The following is a 20,739-nucleotide window of genomic DNA, read 5'->3' as shown; positions in this document are numbered from 1 at the left end:
GACTTCTACTGCTCATCACAGCCCAACATCGCTTCTGCTTGTGGCGCTCTGCAGTGAAGGAGAGCGCGTGCGAGATGCTGGGCTGTGATGAGCAGTGAAAGTCCACCCACAGCCCAGTCACTCAGGAAGACTTGGGTCGGCCGTGGTAATGTTGGGTCAACTTTAAAGTTGACGTGACATCCCCAGATCTCAGAGGTCACTGAGCCCAGGGGGGTCACTTCATGGGGATGAGCGGACCGCAATAGCGCCGCTCACAGGCAGAAGTATTACACAAGCCTTCCCTATGAGTTTTACAGCAATGTGGCCACTAATGCTGAGTATTGGACCACTCTTTTAAGGGTATCGCAGGCCACATGGGCCTTCCTGGTCTGCATGATCTGCATTCTCCTGACATTGATGGCTGAAGATGCCACGTTATCCCTCGTCAAACACCACATTCTGAGCAAGAACGTCCAGTCTTTTTCCAATATTTATTTTCTTTATCGCCGAGAAGTCAGCATTAGCAGGAATGGTAAAACATTTTAGTCTTGCTTTATTATTTCTTTCTTTTTTGTGTGAGATTTATTCTCATTTTTGATCTGCTTTAGTATATTCTTGGGTCGGTTTTAAAAGTCTAGAAAACGCTGATCACTAATTTTACGTGTTATATAATCCTCTTTCCTAATTATTTTACACTATTATAAGGGTATGATTGGGGAGATTTATTAAAGCACCACTCCAGGGTTTTGTTTTGTTTTTTTGTTTCAGAATCCATTATTGATCAGTAATGGTATGTTCAGTGTGTGTACTAAAGTACTTGCTAGTCGCTGGCTTCTGCCACCTCTGCTCCTGCCCCCTCCTGGACAACGTACGTGATTGCAGTTGTGACTGCCTGTATCACTCCAGTGTTTGCTGTGTGTCCGAAGGTGATAAGAGCCAGCGAAAGAGAACTGTTGTCATATGATGCAGGAGAAGACCGGAGCAGCGCACTCTGTTGACCTGTGGTCATTTGATGCAGGAGAAGACCGGAGCAGCGCACTCTGTTGACCTGTGGTCATTTGATGCAGGAGAAGACCGGAGCAGCGCACTCTGTTGACCTGTGGTCATTTGATGCAGGAGAAGACCGGAGCAGCGCACTCTGTTGACCTGTGGTCATTTGATGCAGGAGAGGACCGGAGCAGCGCACTCTGTTGACCTGTGGTCATATGATGCAGGAGAGGACTGGAGCAGCGCACTATGTTGACCTGTGGTTATATGATGCAGGAGAGGACTGGAGCAGCGCACTCTGTTGACCTGTGGTCATTTGATGCAGGAGAGGACCGGAGCAGCGCACTCTGTTGACCTGTGGTCATATGATGCAGGAGAGGACTGGAGCAGCGCACTCTGTTGACCTGTGGTCATTTGATGCAGGAGAGGACCAGAGCAGCGCACTCTGTTGACCTGTGGTCATATGATGCAGGAGAGGACTGGAGCAGCGCACTCTGTTGACCTGTGGTCATTTGATGCAGGAGAGGACCAGAGCAGCGCACTCTGTTGACCTGTGGTCATATGATGCAGGAGAGGACCGGAGCAGCGCACTCTGTTGACCTGTGGTCATATGATGCAGGAGAGGACCGGAGCAGCGCACTCTGTTGACCTGTGGTCATATGATGCAGGAGAGGATCGGAGCAGCGCACTTTGTTTACAAAAGCAACCAATCACATGGCAGCTTTTATTTTGTATTCTGCTCTTGAAATGTGGAAGCTTCACTGTGTTTGGCTGCTATGTGTAAAAAAGACAGTTTTTCAGAAATCTGCCCCAAGTGTTCCTTTGTCAAGAGGGCACCTCCTGTCATCTTTTCCAATTTTTTTGTATGCGTTTGTGTACTTGCTACGAAGAACAAGAATATTGGCCACCACCAGTAAAGGAGGTCGTCTTATACTTTCCTCTCTGTGCAAGATACTGCAGCAGTTTTTCTTTGTGCAGTCTGACATTTTCGCCCGGCTACTTTCCCCTTCCCTCTCTGTAGACTTGCTGACATTTGATCCCTCAATGTAGACAGACTTGTGGACTGACGTGTAGTTTTTGAGTGACTAATCAGTGCTTGAGACAAGTCTCCTATAGCTCCACTAAGATACATGACAAAGTTTATTTAGTTCACTTGTACTGTTGATTCATAAATCTCATAAAATGAGGGTCAATATTTAGGATGTAAAGTTGCTGCAAATCAATTAGCAGGACCAGGTCCATCAGTCACATCTCTGATTTTAGTCGATAGCCGAGGACCCCAAGAACTGCGGCCTACCTTTATCCTAGCTGGCATGGCGTGATGTCTCCATTTTGGCGTGACACACACGTGATGTTACGCCACAACAGCTGACCAAAGAGATGCGGGTGCTGTCTGATAAGAGGCGGTTCTTGCGGCTCCCATCCAATGACCACAGATTTCTGCCATAGCCGATGGCCGTGTCTTGCAGATCGATTTGCACCAACTCAATTAGGGTATGCCATCACTTTATGATTGAAGAGCGTCTGTCTTCTCTAACCACCCTGATCTTGAAAATAAAGTCTGCTGTGGTGACTGCGGTGGCTGCTTTTGTGCCTTTTTTGGCCGCCATGTGCAGCAGATGACAGTTCAAATGAAGTTGTGTTGCCGCACCCATGTGTAATGGAGGGAAGGGCTTTTCTGTGCAGGGAAATGTTAGAAAGAAGCATCAGGACTTAAAGAAAAATCTGTCAGCAGGTTTTTGCTACTTCATCTGAGAGCAGCATAATGTAGGCAACGAGATCCTGAATCCAACAGTGTATCACTTAGATTACTGGCTGCAGCCATTCTGACACAATTGGAATTTTTAGGTTTAGTTATGTAGCTGAGTTGAGAGAGCTGCCTCCGCCCACACCAGGCTCTCAATAGAGATTGTACATTGACAGTGAGGTGTCAATCACAGCAGGGGGCGTGTCTGACTGCCATGCATGAGTTTCCAGTCCTGTAATGATATGGGTCATGCTGCTTATACAAACATCGCAAATAAACAAAATATCTGACTGTGACAAAACAGGCATCCCTGAACTCTGTGTTAATCCTTGCAGCATGCTGACTTTAGCCTACATAGCAAAAACCTGCTGACCGATTCCCTTTAATCAACTTCATTTTTTGGATCAGTGAGGGTCTGATAGGTGCGACCCTCAGTTATATAGTGTATTATCAGTATAAGCAGTTATATAGTGATTATTATATTCTAGCACTATGACATCACTTTATGGGCTGGGGATACAGTGATGACAGAGGAAGCCATTCAGTGACTGACTCAGGAGAACACTTCTGAAGGTTGAGTGTATGACCGACCTGTTCTGCAGGAATCCGATCATCTCTGTGTAAACCTCTAACCCCATCAGAATGGGAAGTTTATACAGGTATTATATACATTGATGTGTAATAAGACAGGGGCATAACTATTGTATGGCTGTGTATTTAGTGTGGGGTCTACAGCAGGAGCAGAGAAGTGTTTCCCCCACATAGAATAGTAATAGATCGATGTGTATATATAAACATGGAGCTCTGTGTAACATATTTACATTCTTACTTTTTCATACAGACGAGTTGGAAAGTTGCCAGACCGGTGGCGCACATCTCAGCCCAAACCAAAGTGGTCTTTCTTCAGGGGACTTCTACCTGCAGCCAGACTTCGCAGCTCCAGCGAAGCAGCCCTATGGCGGTTGTCTTGAGGAACCTTCACCTTCTGTTTGCCTAAATGAAGAAGAGTTAAAAAATGTAACTCCTGTCTCACACGGTGAAAGAAATGTCGCCGGCCCAGATCTCCTATCATGTGTAGAGGAAGGAAAATCCAATGAAGATGAGTCGATTACTGGGAGGAGCAGCGTTCCTATATGTGACCTCGTTAGTGACACCGGCAGCTCGCTTCATACAGCAAGTAGCAATGAGTCCTTAATTCCCGATGCTCTCCAGACAAGCGGAAATCTTGAATTGCTTTCCGACCCAGGGTTCTTTACAGTTCCAGCTTCAGATCTAACCATTTCATTAGGAAATGAGGAACTATGTTGTGCAGACGTCTCTATGGATAAATCGGACTGGCTGCCCGAGAGCCAGTCCAATCTGCTTGACCTCAGCCCTGAAACCAGAGGTACAAATATCAACCTAAGTGCTGACTTGGACGATGCAAGGGAAGCTTCTGACATGGCTTCTAGCATTGAGTCCACTAGTACTTCAAGTTCCTCCAGTACTGATGGCTACGTGAGTGATGATCTGTGTTATGAGGCCTTGAGTGAAGATCAAACTGGTGTGGAACCTAAAGTACAGGAGGGGGAATTGGTCCATACTCTAACATTTCAGCCTAGGGACGTAAAACCAATGGGACATTTAGATGTCTCTTTGTTATCTACAGAAAATTCAGACTTTGCATTAAAAAGTGAGATTTATAGTAATTTAGGTGCTTGCCAAACGGAGGAGATCATGCCTGAGTGCAATGCTGAAATACCCAAGGCCTCTGCACCCCATGAGCTGACCCCCGACACCGGATCTCTCCCTCGTCCTACCTTACATACCCAAGATAGTCCTGTACCTGTGAAAGAGCTTTACAGCCGAGCCCCAGAAGTACCTGCTGTCGCCTCACAGAATGACCTGGAGATGCCAATTTCTAAGAATGCATCTTCACCGCCCACATCATCTGTACCTACAGAGCAATATGTAGCCGGTGAAGTGAAGTCAGTAGACGACCAACTCCCACCGCAACCTGTTACCAAAGCGCCTCTAGTAGAAACATGTCAGCCCATCGCCCCGAGCCCAGCTCCTCCAGACAATATTTATAGCGCTGATTTTGAAAACGCCGTTTTATGTGATTTCATAAGTGACCATAATGTCCTGTTGTTAAGTGACACATACATCAGTGATGCAGAGCTGGATGCTTTTCTTGGTGAGGAGGGCGTTCCTTCAGCTAGGGAAAACCTCACCGCTCGGGATGTAACTGGGGCTGAATCTAGTGGGACTACTGGTGACGAGTTACCCTCTCAGGTAATAGATCAAGACCAAGCTCAGAGCACGACGGTGGATGCTTCCCAGAATAAAGCCGCTTCCCCTCCTCCACCTCAGAATCCGGAGACTCCTACTGGTGCCACTATGGTTTCTCATGTTGGAGGTGCAAGACCAAAACAGTTGTTTAATCAGCCACCGAAGTCTCTGACTCTTAGCCAGCCGGAAAAGCTAAATAATCAGAGCTCAGAAAGAAATCTTACCGACCAAACGCCTGAAGAATCTGTATCGGACAGCTTGTACTCTCACAGTGCATTGCGAGGGTCAGATACTGATGAGAGTCCTGAGCTCAGTGTGAAAGAAGCAGCGGAAAGATCCGAGAACGAAGCAATGGAAAATCCCATGCTGGGTCAGAGGCAGCCAACCTGGATTCCTGACTCTGACGCTCCAAACTGCATGAACTGCAGCACTCGGTTCACCTTCACAAAGCGGAGACACCATTGTAGAGCGTGTGGAAAAGTAAGTTGGCTATTTGGAATGTGTTTCTTCTCTTAAATGAGTTTTTCCGGTCAATGTATATTTTTGGCAAGCACTGTAGCATACCAACTTCTAATAGTGTGTATATTACACTGTAGCATGCCAACTCCAAGCATTGTGTACATTACCCTTTAGCATGCCAACTCCTACCAGTGTGTATATTACACTGTAGTCCTAACAGTGTGTATATTATGCTGTAGCATGCCAGCTCCTACTAGTGTGTATGTTACACTGTAGCATACCAACTCCTACCAGTGTGTATGTTACACTGTAGCATGCCAACTCCTACTAGTGTGTATGTTACACTGTAGCATGCCAACTCCTACCAGTGTGTATGTTACACTGTAGCATGCCAACTCCTACCAGTGTGTATGTTGGACTGTAGCATGCCAACTCCTACCAGTGTGTATGTTACACTGTAGCATGCCAACACCTACCAGTGTGTATGTTGGACTGTAGCATGCCAACTCCTACCAGTGTGTATGTTACACTATAGCATGCCAACTTCTACCAGTGTGTATATTATGCTGTAACATGCCAACTCCAAACAGTGTGTATATTACAATGTAACATACGACGTGTAGTTTGCTCACTGTAAGGATTCGGCATACTCCAGTGCTTGCTGAAAATTTGCCCTGACCCAGAAAACCCTTTTAAGACACTTGTCTACATGACTGTCCAAACTACTTACATGTTTGTCTGCGGAGTAATTTTCTACACATTTAAATGTAATGTTCCCGAAACATAGTTTTTTTTATGTATTATATATGTATGAGGTTTGAAAAAGGATATACTCTTATAACTACATTAAATCTGCAAGAAAACTGGTCAGTAAATGTTCACTTTTCCTGCAGCGCCCCCATAGGAGGTATGAATCATTACACAATGTGCAGACAGATGTAGGCTTTGTCTGTGTAATGAAGGACAGGACCGGTCCTCCAGTGCGAGGGATGCTCTTTACTAAGACATGAGCTCCGGAGAAGAGGACCCCATATTAAGTCACAATCTCTTATTGGATGTATGAAAAGGATGTTTCTAAACCAAAGCACCCCTTTAACACATGACATTAGGATTTATTTGTACCCCACAAACTAGATGGGCTACATACTAAGCTTTTATACGGCTCCTGTGTATTCAGGTGCCGGACCCTACAGTCATGTATTTTTCTGCACCTACCGTCTGATTGTACCCAAATAGATTAAAGAGAAAATGACTGCAGAATCGGCATAGATCTATCTGTACAAGAGCTGTGTACTCAGACTGGTGGGATGGTTTTTTAATCAAATAATATTAGATTGGTTAAAAATTCCCATAACTGGTGTTTATATTGTGACGGTCAGTATCCTCTTTCACTAATGCCTGTGAGAAAATTGGAAGAACCTGCATTAAAAGAGCAAGAAATGAGAAGCCTCTTTAAACTGGAGCTACACCCAGCACGCCGCAGGTTAAATACCTTTAGTCATGGAGTAAATCATCCCATGTATTTATAGATGGGAGCTGAGTAATCCCGTCCATCCTCATTTCCGATGCTTTGTTTCCCTAGGTGTTCTGTGCCGTGTGCTGCAGTCAGAGGTGCCGGCTCCAGTACCTGGATAAGGAGGCAAGAGTCTGCGTGGTCTGCTATGACTCTATCACTAAAGGTAAGGATCGCGGTATACTATACTCACTGTCACCACGTTTATTGGATATGGTTTTCCCAAGCCACTCGGCCTGGTAGACTGTCATTAGATGTGGCGTCTCGTGATCTAATATTCATTTCATCCTTTGCTAACCTTCGTCCTGCTTACTGACATCCTAAAACAGCGACATAAATCCTACAAATAATCACTGGGCCATAAACGTTGAACTGTGCACCAGGTGACGCGCCTTAAAGGGGTTGGCCACTACTTCTTTTTTTTTTTTTTTTTTTTTTTTTTTTTTGATGGCTCATCCTTAGGATAGGCTATTAAAGGGAACCTGTCACCAGGATTTTCCCTTATGAGCTGCGGCTACCACCAGTGAGCGATTTATATACAGAATCATAGAATGGTAGAGTTAGAAGGGACCTCAAGGGCTTTCGGGTCCAACCCCCTGTGAGTGCAGGCTTTCCTAAATCATCCCAGCCATGTGTTTATCCAGTTTCCGCTTGAAGATTTCCATTGATGGAGAGCTCACCACCTCCTGGGGTAGCCTCACCACCTCCTGGGGTAGCCTCACCACCTCCTGGGGTAGCCTCACCACCTCCTGGGGTAGCCTCACCACCTCCTGGGGTAGCCTCACCACCTCCTGTGGCATTCCAGAATACTGTATATAAGAGCCCAGGCTGCTCTGTAGAATGTAAAAAACACCTTTATTATACTCTCCTAGGGAGTAGATCGGTCCGATTGGTGTCGCTGTTCTCTGTCCAGTGCCTCCTCCATCTTGTGTGATCGCCGTCCTGCCCATCCTATGTGCATGACATGTCCTGCATCATACACAGTGAGGCCTCCATTGCGCTCCTGCACAGGCGCACTTTGATCTGCTGGGCTGAGGGCAGATCAGAGTATTGTAGTACACATGTGCGGGTGGTCTTTGACCTTTTCTTGCACCTGCGCCTTAAAGTACTTTGCTCTGACCTCAGTCAGACAGATTAAAGTGCCCATGTGCAGGAGCGTAATGGAGGCCTCTCTGTGAATGACACATCACACATCATGCACACGTGGCTGAGCAGAAGGACGGCAATCACACAAGATGGAGGAGGCACCAGACCGAGCGCAGCGACACCCATCAGACCTGACCGCCCCCTAGGTGAGTATTATAAAGCTGCTTTATATGTTATACAGAGCTGCCTGGGCTCTTATATACAGTATTCTGGAATGCTCTCTATATAAGAGCTCACTGGTGGTGGCCGCATCTCGTAAGGGAAAATCCTGGTGACTGGTTCCTTTTAATATCTGATTGTTGGGGGGTGCAACACCCGGCTCCCTTGGCAATTAGCTGGTACGGGGGCCATCACCGGCTAAAAGCTCTCGATATATGCTGGAACACAGCATCTCTTTCGTTTCTATAGTGTTCATGGCCAGGTACCACAGCTCCACCCCCCCCCCTTCCATTTAAATAAATAAGGGTGGATCTGCAGTACCTGGTTGTGGCCAGTGCACCCCCCACCCCCCTTGATCAGATATTGATAGTCTATCCTTAGGCCATCACTTAAAGAAAAAGGACGGCGATTGCAAGAGATGAGGCACTGGACCAACTTAAAGAAAGTAGTGGCCAACCCCTTTGGTGTTTCTATCTGGTGTATTTGCGTTTGCTGGGGTCCCTGGAGCCAGACCCCTGACAATCATACTTTCATCACCTTTACTGGTGGTTGACAAATCTTGTTCTTGTGATAACGCCTTTTCTTTATCGTTCCTATGGGAGACCCAGACAATGGGTGTATAGCTTCTGCCTCCGGAGGACACACAAAGTACTACACTCAAAAGTGTAGCTCCTCCCTCTGAGCCTATACACCCCCTGGAGAACCAGATCTAGCCAGTTTATCGCTTTGTGTTCAGGAGGCATACATCCACACATGCATTCTCATCTGATTTTTGATTTTTGGAAAGAGTTTGAAGAAAAGCGGGTCCAAGTCTGGACCCCCGGCATGTCCCTTCTCACCCCACTGTGTCGGTGGTGCTGTTAAGGTTGATTCCAAGGCTGGAGCTTTACATGCCGTGCTCCTTCACCATCCCTCCTGGGCTCTGGCTTGAAGTGGGAGCCAGCACGGTTCTCCATGCTTGGCAGGAGACCGGTCTCCATCCGCAGCCCTTCAGGATCCTGCTGCACCGGAGCACTCATCCCCAGGGACTTGGAACCCTGCGTCTCAGCAAGCTAAGTACCTGAGACGTTTATATATTGGGGGTCCCTGTACTTTATTGTTGTGGGAGAGTGTGCTGAGTGTGTTTTATGACATTTCCGGCGGGTTCTCTGGCTGTCGCCTGAGAACCGCGCTGAGGGTGCCTGCGCGCCGGCCGCACCGCTCAAATTTAGGCCCCGGCTTCGCCGGAGGCCTAGTTTCGGTTTCACTGCCCTCGCATGTCATTCATGCAGAGGGACAGCGCGGCTCCGCCCAGCGGCCGTTCTGCACAGGGGAGGGACACTCCTCACTGAGTACATGTCTCCTCCCCTGTAAGTCTCTCTGGCCTCCAGATCCCGCTCCCAGAGTAAGTCCCGCCCCCTCTCTTCGCTCCGGCGGCCATTTTCTCAGCGTTTTCCCTGCGATCAGCACTGGTCTGCAGCATCCCTGCTGAGGTGCTTGGGGGTCCGGGCTTCGGGATCTGGAGGGCACACAACACCGCTCCAGCGGTCTGGTAAGCCACAACCTCTGGTTGTGGACCTCTGTATATACTCTCTGGGGGTCATTCTGGCAGAGCCCCCACTCCAGCAGCATGTCTCACACGAGGAGCAAGACTCCAAAGCTGTATTCAGTATGCACTGCATGTAAGCTCCTACTGCCTGAACCGAGCACCTATCCACATTGTGATGCCTGCTCTAACCTGACGATGCCTCAGCCTGGAATCGCACCCCCAGGGGTCTCTCCGGCTGCTCCGGCTCCTGTGGCTGAACCCCCGGCTTGGGTAGAATCCTTATCTAGGTCTATCTCCCAGTCTTTTGCCGACTCCATGGGACTTCTGTCCAGGACTTTGCTGAACATGCATCAGCCCCCTTCACAGGGTGCCTCTGCTGCTAGGGCTCTCTCAGGACTGGAGCTCACAGAGGATTCATCATCTGGTCCCAGACCCCGTCCTTCTAAGAGGAGACGCAGGGCTCCCTCTCCTTCCTCGTCCCGCGGCTCTGTTTCAGAAGCTGACTCGCAGGACGAGGAGGATGCCTTTACAGGGGGCTCGGAGGCTAACTCCATGTGCCCCATTGATCTGTCCGAAAGTGACTCAGATGTTAGTGATTTGATTGCGTCCATTAATTCTGTACTGGATCTCAATCCGCCAGTATCAGAGGAACAACCCTCTCTGGCAGAAAAGCACCAGTTTACCTCGCCTAAGAGGACCAAGAGTGTGTTCTTTAACCACTCCAGTTTTCAGGCCCCTGTGACCAAGCCTAGGGCCTGTCCTGACAAACGCTTCCCAAAGCGTGGTTCTGATGACCGTTTTCCCTTTCCACCTGAGGCGGTCAGGGAGTGGGCTCATTCACCAAAGGTAGACCCCCCGGTGTCTAGACTCTCAGCCCGGACCGTTGTATCAGTGGCTGATGGCACTTCACTTAAGGATTCCACTGACCGCCAGGTTGACCTTCTGGCCAAATCTGTATATGAGGCGGCAGGGGCCTCGTTCTCCCCGACTTTTGCAGCAGTGTGGGCTCTCAAAGCCATCTCTGCTTCTCTAGAGGAGATGCATTCCCTCACCAGGGAATCTATGCCCGAAATGGTTACCTTAACTTCCAAAGCTTCAGCTTTTTCATCCTATGCCATGTCTGCCATGCTGGAGGCTTCTCACCGCACTGCGGTGGCTTCGGCTAATTCCCTCGCTATCCGCAGGATCTTGTGGCTTCGAGAGTGGAAGGCAGATGCTTCTTCAAAGAAGTACCTTGCTGGACTCCCTTTTGCTGGGTCCCGGCTGTTCGGTGAACAGCTGGATGAAATTATTAAGGAAGCTACTGGCGGGAAGAGTACTTCCATGCCACAAACCAAAACCAGGAAACCTGTCCAGGGTAGGAATCAGTCGAGGTTTCGTTCCTTTCGTTCCTCCAACTGGTCGTCTTCTAAGCCCTCGGCCTCGTCCACTAACTCAGCCAAGGACCAAAAATCCAACTGGCGCACAAAAGCGCGTCCACAGAAGACCGCAGGAGCTGCTGCCACTAAGGCAGCCTCCTCTTGACTATCTGTCCGCGCCAGCAACGTCCTTAGTCGGTGGCAGGCTCTCCCACTTTGGCGACGCGTGGTTTCAACACGTCTCCGATCAGTGGGTGCGGGATATCATCTCCCACGGCTACAGGATAGAATTCTCTTCCAGCCCGCCAAACAGATTTTTTCTGTCAACTCCCCCCTGCTCCAAGGCCGCCGCCTTCTCTCAGGCCGTGGCATCCTTGCAGGCCAACGGAGTAATTGTACCGGTTCCCGCCCGGGAACGGTTCAGAGGTTTCTACTCAAATCTCTTCCTAGTCCCCAAAAAGGACGGTTCCTTCCGGCCCATCCTAGATCTCAAGCTTCTCAACAAGCATGTTCAGGTGCGGCATTTTCGCATGGAGTCTCTGCGATCAGTCATTGCCTCAATGACCCAAGGGGATTTCCTGGCATCCATCGACATCAGAGATGCCTATCTGCATGTGCCAATTGCAGTTTCACACCAGCGTTGGCTCCGTTTTGCAATCGGAGAGGAACATTTCCAATTCGTGGCTCTCCCCTTCGGGTTAGCCACGGCCCCTCGGGTATTCACCAAGGTCATGGCAGCAGTGGTTGCGGTTCTGCACCTCCAGGGGATGGCAGTGATTCCTTACCTGGACGACCTTCTAGTCAAGGCTTCATCCAGCGCAGACTGTCAGCGGAGTGTCTCGCTCACTCTCGCCACTCTAGCCCAATTCGGGTGGCTTGTCAATCTGCCCAAATCCACTCTGACTCCGACCCAGAGGCTCACGTACCTAGGGATGCAGTTCGAGACTCTGCCGGCACTTGTGAAGTTGCCCTTAATCAAACAGCAGTCCCTCCAACGGTGCGCTCTCTGCTGAGGCCCCGCCGTTATTCCATCAGGCACCTGATGCAGGTGCTGGGTCAGATGGTGGCGTCAATGGAGGCGGTTCCCTTTGCCCAGTTCCATCTGCGTTCACTGCAGCTGGACATTCTCCGCTGTTGGGACAAGAGGCCTTCCTCCTTGCACAGGTTAGTGGCTCTGTCGCCAAAAACCAGGAGCTCTCTTCAGTGGTGGCTTCAGCCCCTCTCTCTGTCTCAGGGGCGCTCCTTCCTGGCCCCGTCCTGGGTGATCCTCACCACGGATGCCAGTCTATCCGGCTGGGGAGCGGTATGTCTCCACCACCGAGCGCAGGGCACTTGGACTCCGTCCGAGTCAGCCCTCTCGATCAATGTGCTGGAAACCAGAGCCGTGCTTCTGGCTCTCCTAGCTTTTCACCACCTATTGGCGGGCAAGCACATCCGAGTCCAGTCAGACAACGCGACAGCGGTTGCCTACATCAATCACCAAGGCGGGACACGCAGCCGCCTGGCAATGTTGGAGGTACAACGCATCCTTCAATGGGCGGAGGACTCCAAGTCCACCATATCCGCAGTCCACATCCCAGGCGTGGAAAACTGGGAGGCAAATTATCTCAGCCGTCAAACCGTGGACAGTGGCGAGTGGTCCCTGCATTTGGCAGTGTTTCAGTCAATCTGCCGCAAGTGGGGCACTCCGGACGTGGACCTAATGGCATCCCGTCACAACAACAAGGTTCCGGTTTACGTGGCTCGCTCCCACGATCCTCAGGCATTCGCCGCGGACGCTCTGGTTCAAGACTGGTCCCAGTTTCGTCTGTCCTACGTGTTTCCCCCTCCTAGCTCTCTTGCCCAGAGTTCTGCGCAAGATCAGAATGGAGGGCCGTCGAGTCATCCTCATTGCTCCGGACTGGCCCAGGCGAGCTTGGTACCCAGACCTGCTCCATCTGTCCGTAGAGGTGCCGTGGCATCTTCCGGACCGTCCAGACCTTCTCTCACAAGGTCAGTTTTTCCGCCAGAATTCTGCGGCTCTCAGATTGACGGCGTGGCTCTTGAGTCCTGGATCTTGACGACTTCTGGTATCCCCCCTGAGGTCATCTCCACTATGACTCGGGCCCGTAAGTCTTCTTCTGCCAAGATCTATCACAGGACTTGGAAAATTTTCCTGTCCTGGTGTCGCTCTTCCGGCCATCCTCCTTGGCCTTTTTCCTTGCCGACCCTTCTGTCCTTTCTACAGTCCAGTCTGCAGCTGGGACTGTCCCTCAACTCTCTCAAGGGACAAGTCTCGGCTCTGTCAGTGCTGTTCCAGCGGCGTATCGCCTGGCTGGCTCAGGTCCGCACCTTCTTGCAGGGCGCGTCTCACATCATTCCGCCTTACCGGCGGCCCTTGGATCCCTAGGACCTCAATTTGGTTCTCACGGTTTTGCAGAAACCCCCCTTTGAGCCTCTTAGGGAGGTTTCTTTGTTTCGTCTTTCACAGAAAGTGGTCTTTCTAGTGGCCATAACTTCCCTCAGGAGAGTCTCTGATTTGGCTGCGCTCTCTTCGGAGTCACCTTTTTTGGTTTTTCATCAAGACAAGGTGGTTCTCCGTCCGACTCCGGACTTTCTCCCTAAGGTGGTCTCTCCTTTCCACCTTAACCAAGACATTACCCTACCTTCCTTTTGTCCGGCTCCTGTTCATCGCTTTGAAAAAGCGTTGCATACTCTGGATCTGGTGCGTGCTCTCCGGATCTATGTGTCTCGCACCGCTGCTCTTAGGCAGTGCACCTCTCTTTTTGTGCTAACCACAGGTCGGCGTAAGGGCCTCTCTGCTTCTAAGCCGATCTTAGCCCGTTGGATTAGGTCGACCATTTCGAATGCCTACCAGTGTTCTCAGGTGACTCCCCCGCCGGGGATCAAGGCACACTCGACCAGAAGCTGTTGGTGCCTCTTGGGCTTTCAGGCACCAGGCTACGGGTCAGCAAGTCTGTCAGGCTGCCACTTGGACTAGCCTGCATACCTTTTCAAAGCACTACCACGTGCATGCTCATGCTTCGGCAGATGCGAGCTTGGGCAGACGCATCCTTTAGGCGGCTGTCGCCCATTTGTGAAGTTAGGCTCCGCCTACTTCTTAGTTTTTCTGTTTATTCCCACCCATGGACTGCTTTGAGACGTCCCATTGTCTGGGTCTCCCATAGGAACGATAAAGAAAAAGAGAATTTTGTTTACTTACCGTAAATTCTGTTTCTTATAGTTCTGTATTGGGAGACCCAGCTCCCTCCCTGTTGCCTGTTGGCAATTTCTTGTTCCGCGTGTTATCACCGGCTGTTGTCGTGGACAGAGTCTCCGGTTGTTCCGGTTCTTGCCCTGTTTTTACTTGTGGGTGGCTATTCTCCTTCAGCTTGTGCACTAAACTGGCTAGATCTGGTTCTCCAAGGGGTGTATAGGCTCAGAGGGAGGAGCTACACTTTTGAGTGTAGTACTTTGTGTGTCCTCCGGAGGCAGAAGCTATACACCCAATGTCTGGGTCTCGCAATACGGAGCTATAAGAAAAAGAATTTACGGTAAGTAACAAAATTCTCTTTTTATCAGCGATCCATCATTTTTAGCCCCTTACTTTGTAGCTAGTTGTGCTGGCTTGTCACTCAGAGGATGTCAGTGAGTGCTAGATCTCTAAACCTCCTTACCCCCTGTCCTTAGAAGCCTGTGTGTCTGCTCCTGGTACTTCTTTCTTCTTGGGTGAGGTTTTCCTCCTTCTCCTCAGATCTTTCCTGCAATCTGCTGCAAGTCAGTGCATCCCTATGAAAAGTGTTCTGTTTTGTTTCCCTTCCTTTAGTTCAGGCCATTAAGAGGATGATGAGCCCAACTGCTCCTAGTCCAAATCCCTCTGCCCCCCCTGAGTTCTGTTCCACCATCTTTCCTTTGGTGCAGGCCCAGACAGCGGGTACACTTAGCTCTCCTCCGCCCACTATACTGGTGCCTGGCTCAGTACGTAAGCCTCCAGGAGCTGAAGGTAAATCCGAGCTGACGAGTAGATGGAAAATAAGTAGTTGGGAAACACGAGCACCTAATAATTCAAAGGAGGAGTCTGCACTTAAATATCTTCTTTCTTATCTGTGGCGATACATGAGCTGCGATAGAGGGAGCTCTGCAGAGTATTGCACCCACAACAGACCTGAGATTTCAAGAAAAAACAGGCAAAACTAATGTCGGCCTTGCACAAGACGTAGCACACAACATTTTTTCCCTGCAGCTTGTGCAAGATCCTGTTGTAGCCTCTATCTGCGCCCAGCTTCACATTTGTTTGCATAGCTTGTAATGCTTTCTTTGTCATTTTATTGCTAGACTCATAAATCACTGATGGGTAACGTACAGCCCTCTTATGGGGTCAGACAAGTATTGTTTAAACCTGTATAGATATTTCACATGTGCCAACTGAATAAGTGCCCAAAACTGAAGTATCTCAATCAGTATGGGGCAACCGGTTACGTTACTGATGACCAAGCGTCGGTGTGATTGATGCCAATCCCTGTCCTGTTGTTGTGCAATCAGGTCCATTATTTAAATGGCCATTGTCGTTTCAGCAAACATTTATAAATCATTAGTACAAGCCAATATAAGACACTGTAATGTCTTATCAGACATTCTCATGCCCCCTGAATTATCATTCACTGTGGGGAAAAAACAGCACAAATCCACCCTGCTCAGCCGGCTCACTGTGGGGGGGGCCAGGTCAGCCGGCTCACTGTGGGGGGGGCCAGGTCAGCCGGCTCACTGTGGGGGGGGCCAGGTCAGCCGGCTCACTGGGGGGGGGGGGGGGGCGGCGGGTTCAGGTCATAGCTTCCAGTTGAAGTGAGCTTAATCTGACAGGCTGGTTTATAAATGCTATCTTTTTACTTTTTGTCTGCCCTGGACCCTCTGGGTTATTTAATTGCTTTTCAGGGTATCCCATCAACAAGGTAATAAATCTTCTATTGGTCTTTTCATCAAGGTTATTGAGAATAAATGCAGAATGCATTCATCTATTGATGGATATGGAGATGTAACCCCCAAGTTGCACATTTTACAGTAACCCTTGTAAAATCACAGCAAAGAAATAAATCTTGGTTTTACAAAAGACATGGCAAAAACCGTGACACTGGCGTACCCTCACATTGTGGCTGTGTGTGACCTGTCCCCAGTAGGGCGGCACCTGTTATCCATCAGTGATTTGGAGACCTCTATAGCTATGTAAAGTCTGTAAGCCCCGGGCATTGGATAAAAGATATTTAAATGCTTTTGATCCTTTGACGTCATGTGCTTGTGCCCATTCACATCCACCTTGTCTGTATAATTGTCATTTGCTGCTGTAGACGTTTACATTTGAGCTCCCGTCATATGCTGCCTCCAGCTCTACTGATGGGTCATGTAATACATGAAAGGGGTTCTCCCTTCTAAATCCACAGCTCTGTAGTCTCTCCATCTCGCTCTATGTGACTGCAGACTTGTGAATCCTCACGTTGCCAGCACTGCGCGTTTTATTCTCCCGTGTCTGAGCTGGGAATAGTGGTCACGTGGCCGAAAGTACATGCTATGCAATATGCAAGTGTATTGAGCCAGGCCGCACCCATCTAGTCAGATTCTTTATGGGAGGATGCATATCTCATACTCGTGACCGCTGTTCCCGACTCTGATATCCTCCCAGTGCACGCAATGCGAGGATTCACAAGTCTGCAGTCACCTAGAATGACACATAGTGACTGCAAAACGTAAGGATTTAGACCAGACAACCCCTGTAATCCTATGCTCCCATGAAGAACTTACAATACTATATCCTGTTTTAAAGGGAACCAATAACCAGGATTTTCGTATATACAGTGCCTACAAGTAGTATTCAACCCCCTGCAGATTTAGCAGGTTTACACATTCGGAATTAACTTGGCATTGTGACATTTGGACTGTAGATCAGCCTAGAAGTGTGAAATGCACTGCAGCAAAAAAGAATATTCTTTCTTTTTTCTTCGGCGCTCTATTGGGAGACCCAGACGATTGGGTGTATAGCTACTGCCTCCGGAGGCCACACAAAGCATTACACTAAAAAGTGTAAGGCCCCTCCCCTTCTGGCTATACACCCCCAGTGGGATCACTGGCTCACCAGTTTTCTGCTTTGTGCGAAGGAGGTCAGACATCCACGCATAGCTCCACTGTTTAGTCAGCAGTAGCTGCTGACTATATCGGATGGAAGAAAAGAGGGCCCATATAGGGCCCCCAGCATGCTCCCTTCTCACCCCGCTTGTGGTTTGTAAGGTTGAGGTACCTATTGCTGGTACGGCGGCTGGAGCCCACATGCTGTTTTCCTTCCACATCCCCCTGAGGGGCTCTGAGGAAGTGGGATCTTACCGGCCCCAAAGCCCTGAGGCCGGGCTCCATCCACAGACCCATTGAACCTGCTGGATACGGAGCTGGGTACCGTTCAGGGACATGGCCCTGCACCATTCAGGTACTCTGTGTCCCCGTACACACAGGCACAGCACACTCCAGACTTGCTGGGTGTGCTAGTGCGCCGGGGACAGTAAAGGGTTACAGTCACTGCAGCCTAGCTGAGTGACTTTATGTATGGGGAACTACCGCGCCGGACGCTCCGAGAGCGGCGGCGCGGCTGGGACTTGTAGTGCGCCGGGGACTTAGCGCCGACCGCGCTTTTACGGCGGCGGCGCTTATAAATCCAGTCCCCGGCTTTTGCGGCCTAGCTCCGCTTCGTTCCCGCCCCCACCCTGTCAATCAGGGTAGGGGAGAGACGCTGTACAATCAGCAGCGCCGAGGGCTGGAGCCTTATTTACATGCTCCAGCCCTCTCACTGGACACTGTGGGACGCCGGTTTCCCGCTCTGACTTGGGGGCACGCCCACGGCCCGCCCCTACTCACACGAGCTGGAGAAGGACGCCGGCAGCCATTCCTGCAGTCCGAGCTGAGAGATCGGACTCTGGGCAACCAGGCACAGGACTAGGGCGACCACACACCCGCTTATAGGCGGGCGGTAAGCGGCACCTGAAGTGCTGACCCCACTAAATACCGCAGTTGTCCATTTGTATTTTTATGCTTATACTGCATAGGTCGCTATTTTTGGCTATATGCCCTCTTAGATGGCGACACATCAGCAGCAGGAAAGCGGGGGTGCTAAGCACAGGCTTTCTATGCTGCTTGTATTGCATGTACTGAAGTGTTCATGTGTATTTATGCTTGTATGCTATACACTGCACTGTACGGTCGCTAGTCTGGGCTATTTTCGCCTAGAATGACTAGACTACAGCAGCAGAAAAGCAGGGGTGCTGAGGCACAGGTTTTTTCTATGCTGCTTGTATTGCAGGGGTTGCAGTGTTCATTTGTACTTATGCTTGTATGCTATACATTGCACTGTATGGTCGATATTCTGGCCTATATTCCCCTAGATGGCTAGTCTACAGCAGCAGAAAAGCAGGGGTGCCAAGGCACAGGCTTTCTATGCTGCTTGTATTGCATGTGCTGCAGTGTTCATTGTACTTTATGCTTGTATGCTATACATTGCATTGTACGGTCGCCATTCTTGGCTCTATGTCTTAGATGGCTAGTCGGCAGCAGCATATAAGCAACACAGGCTTTCGATGCTGTTTTTACTGCATGTGACACTGTTCCACGGCACTGAACCCCATTGTGTGCAATGCTCCCCTGGAGCACTTGGTCAGCCGGGGTCTCTACTAGACGTGGCCAAAGGAACCACCTGTCAACCCTGTCCAAGGACAGGGATGGAGTTGCATTGGGATAGAGACTTGCAGTCCGGACAGGCCATGGGCAAATCATTGCTCCCTGGCCACCCTCATTGGGAATAAAATCGGTTCCCCGGGGGGGTCCCAGGAGGCTCTCTGTATGATGAGGCAGACGTAGCTCATCAGGACTTTGATCCTGTCAACGCTCTCAATCCGGATACACCGGATGGTGACGCCATAAGGAATGATCCTATAGCGTCCATCAATGGAATGTTGGATCTTTCTCCCTCAGCTCCCCCAGCGGAGGAGTCAGCTTCACAGCAGGAGAAGTCCCATTTCAGTAGCTCAAACGTATTTTGAGTTTTTTTCTGGCCACGCTGACTTCAGAGAAGCAGTCCAGGAACACCACGCTTACCAGATAAGCGTTTTCTCCAAACGTATTAAGGATACACGTTATCCTTTTCCCCCTGACGTGGTCAAGCGCGGGACCCAGGGTCCAAAGGTGGATTCTCCAATCTCCAGGCTTGCGGCTAGAGCTATAGTTGCAGTGGAGATGGGACTTCACTTAAAGATGCCAGACAGATAGACTGTGGTTGAAATCTGTCTATGAGGCTATCGGCGTGTCGGTTGCTCCGGCATTTACAGCCGTATGGGCACCCTAAGCTTTTCAGCTGTCCTTGCACAGCTGGTCTTGAGCATATGTACATTTGTGCCGCAGGGGCGTCCGTATCCTCGCAATGTCTGCATTGCGACTTACCCTATTAATGCTGTCCTGGAAGGACAGTCGAGGTTTCGGTCCTTCCCAAGCTCGGGCAGGTCCCAATTGTCCTCGTCCAAAAGAGCTGAAAATCCTCAGAGGGGCTCAGTTTCCGGGGGCTCAATCACGCCCAAGGAAGGCAGCCGGAGGAACCGCTACCAAGGCGGTCTCCTCATGACTCTCAGCTCTCTCATCTCTCCGCATCCGCGGTTGATGGCAGACTCGCTCGCCTTTGGCGACATTTAGCTGCCACAGGTCTCAGACCGGTGGGTGAAGGACATTGTGCCCACGTGCACAGGACAGAGTTCTGTTCTCGTCCTCCGACTCGATTCTTCAGAACGTCCCCACCTCCCCACCGAGCCGATGCTCTTCTGCAGGCAGAAGGAGTGGTAATCCCTGTTCCTCTTCAGGAACAAGACACGGTTTTCCTCCAATCTGGTTGTGGTGCCAAAAAAGGATGGCTCTTTCCGTTCCGTTCTGGACCTAAAACTGCTCAACAAGCACGTGGAGGCCAGGCGGTTCCGGATGAAACCCTCCGCTCCGTCATTGCCTCAATGTCTCAAGGATATTTCCTAGCATCAATAGACATCAAAGATGCTTATCTCCACGTGCCGATTGCTACAGAGCACCAATGTTTTCTACGTTTCGTGATGGGAGACGACCATCTTCAGTTCGTAGCTCTGCCATTCGGTCTGGCGACAACCCCACGGGTGTTCACCAAGGTCATGGCGGCAGTGGTAGCAGTCTTGCACTCACAGGGACACTCTGTGATCCCTTACTTGGACGATCTACTTGTCAAGGCACCCTCTCAAGAGGCATGCCAATTCAGCCTGAATGTTGCGCTGGAGACTCTCCAGACGTTCGGGTGGATCATCGACTTCTCAAAGTCAAACCTGTCACCGACCCAATCACTAACGTCTCTTGGTATGGAGTTTCATACTCTCTCAGCGATAGTGAAGCTTCCGCTGGACAAGCAGCGGTCACTACAGACTGGGGTGCAGACTCTCCGTCAAGGTCAGTCGCACTCCTTAAGACGCCTCATGCACTTCCTCGGGAAGATGATGGCGGCAATGGAGGCGGTTCCGTTTGCGCAGTTTCATCTGCGTCCTCTTATTGGGACATTCTCCGCCAATGGGACGGGAAG

At 50.0% G+C, this 20,739-nt stretch overlaps 1 protein-coding gene across 2 annotated transcripts in view; it reads left to right on the top strand.

Annotated features, from left to right (window-relative positions):
• The window catches only part of ZFYVE16 (zinc finger FYVE-type containing 16), a 172,660-nt gene that overhangs the window by 17,744 nt on the left and 134,177 nt on the right, over nucleotides 1-20,739 (top strand). The window contains exons 3-5 of one of the 2 annotated variants that reach the window (XM_075325149.1): nucleotides 3,555-5,464; nucleotides 7,026-7,122; nucleotides 14,953-15,129. In XM_075325149.1, coding sequence (XP_075181264.1) covers nucleotides 3,555-5,464; nucleotides 7,026-7,122; nucleotides 14,953-15,129 — 2,184 coding nt within the window. The remainder of the gene's footprint in view (nucleotides 1-3,554; nucleotides 5,465-7,025; nucleotides 7,123-14,952; nucleotides 15,130-20,739) is intronic. The other variant, XM_075325150.1, reaches the window with a different exon arrangement.

This window comes from Anomaloglossus baeobatrachus, chromosome 1, assembly GCF_048569485.1.
Source record: "Anomaloglossus baeobatrachus isolate aAnoBae1 chromosome 1, aAnoBae1.hap1, whole genome shotgun sequence".
NCBI lineage: Eukaryota > Metazoa > Chordata > Amphibia > Anura > Aromobatidae > Anomaloglossus > Anomaloglossus baeobatrachus.
This window is presented reverse-complemented; position numbering and strand designations above follow the sequence as displayed.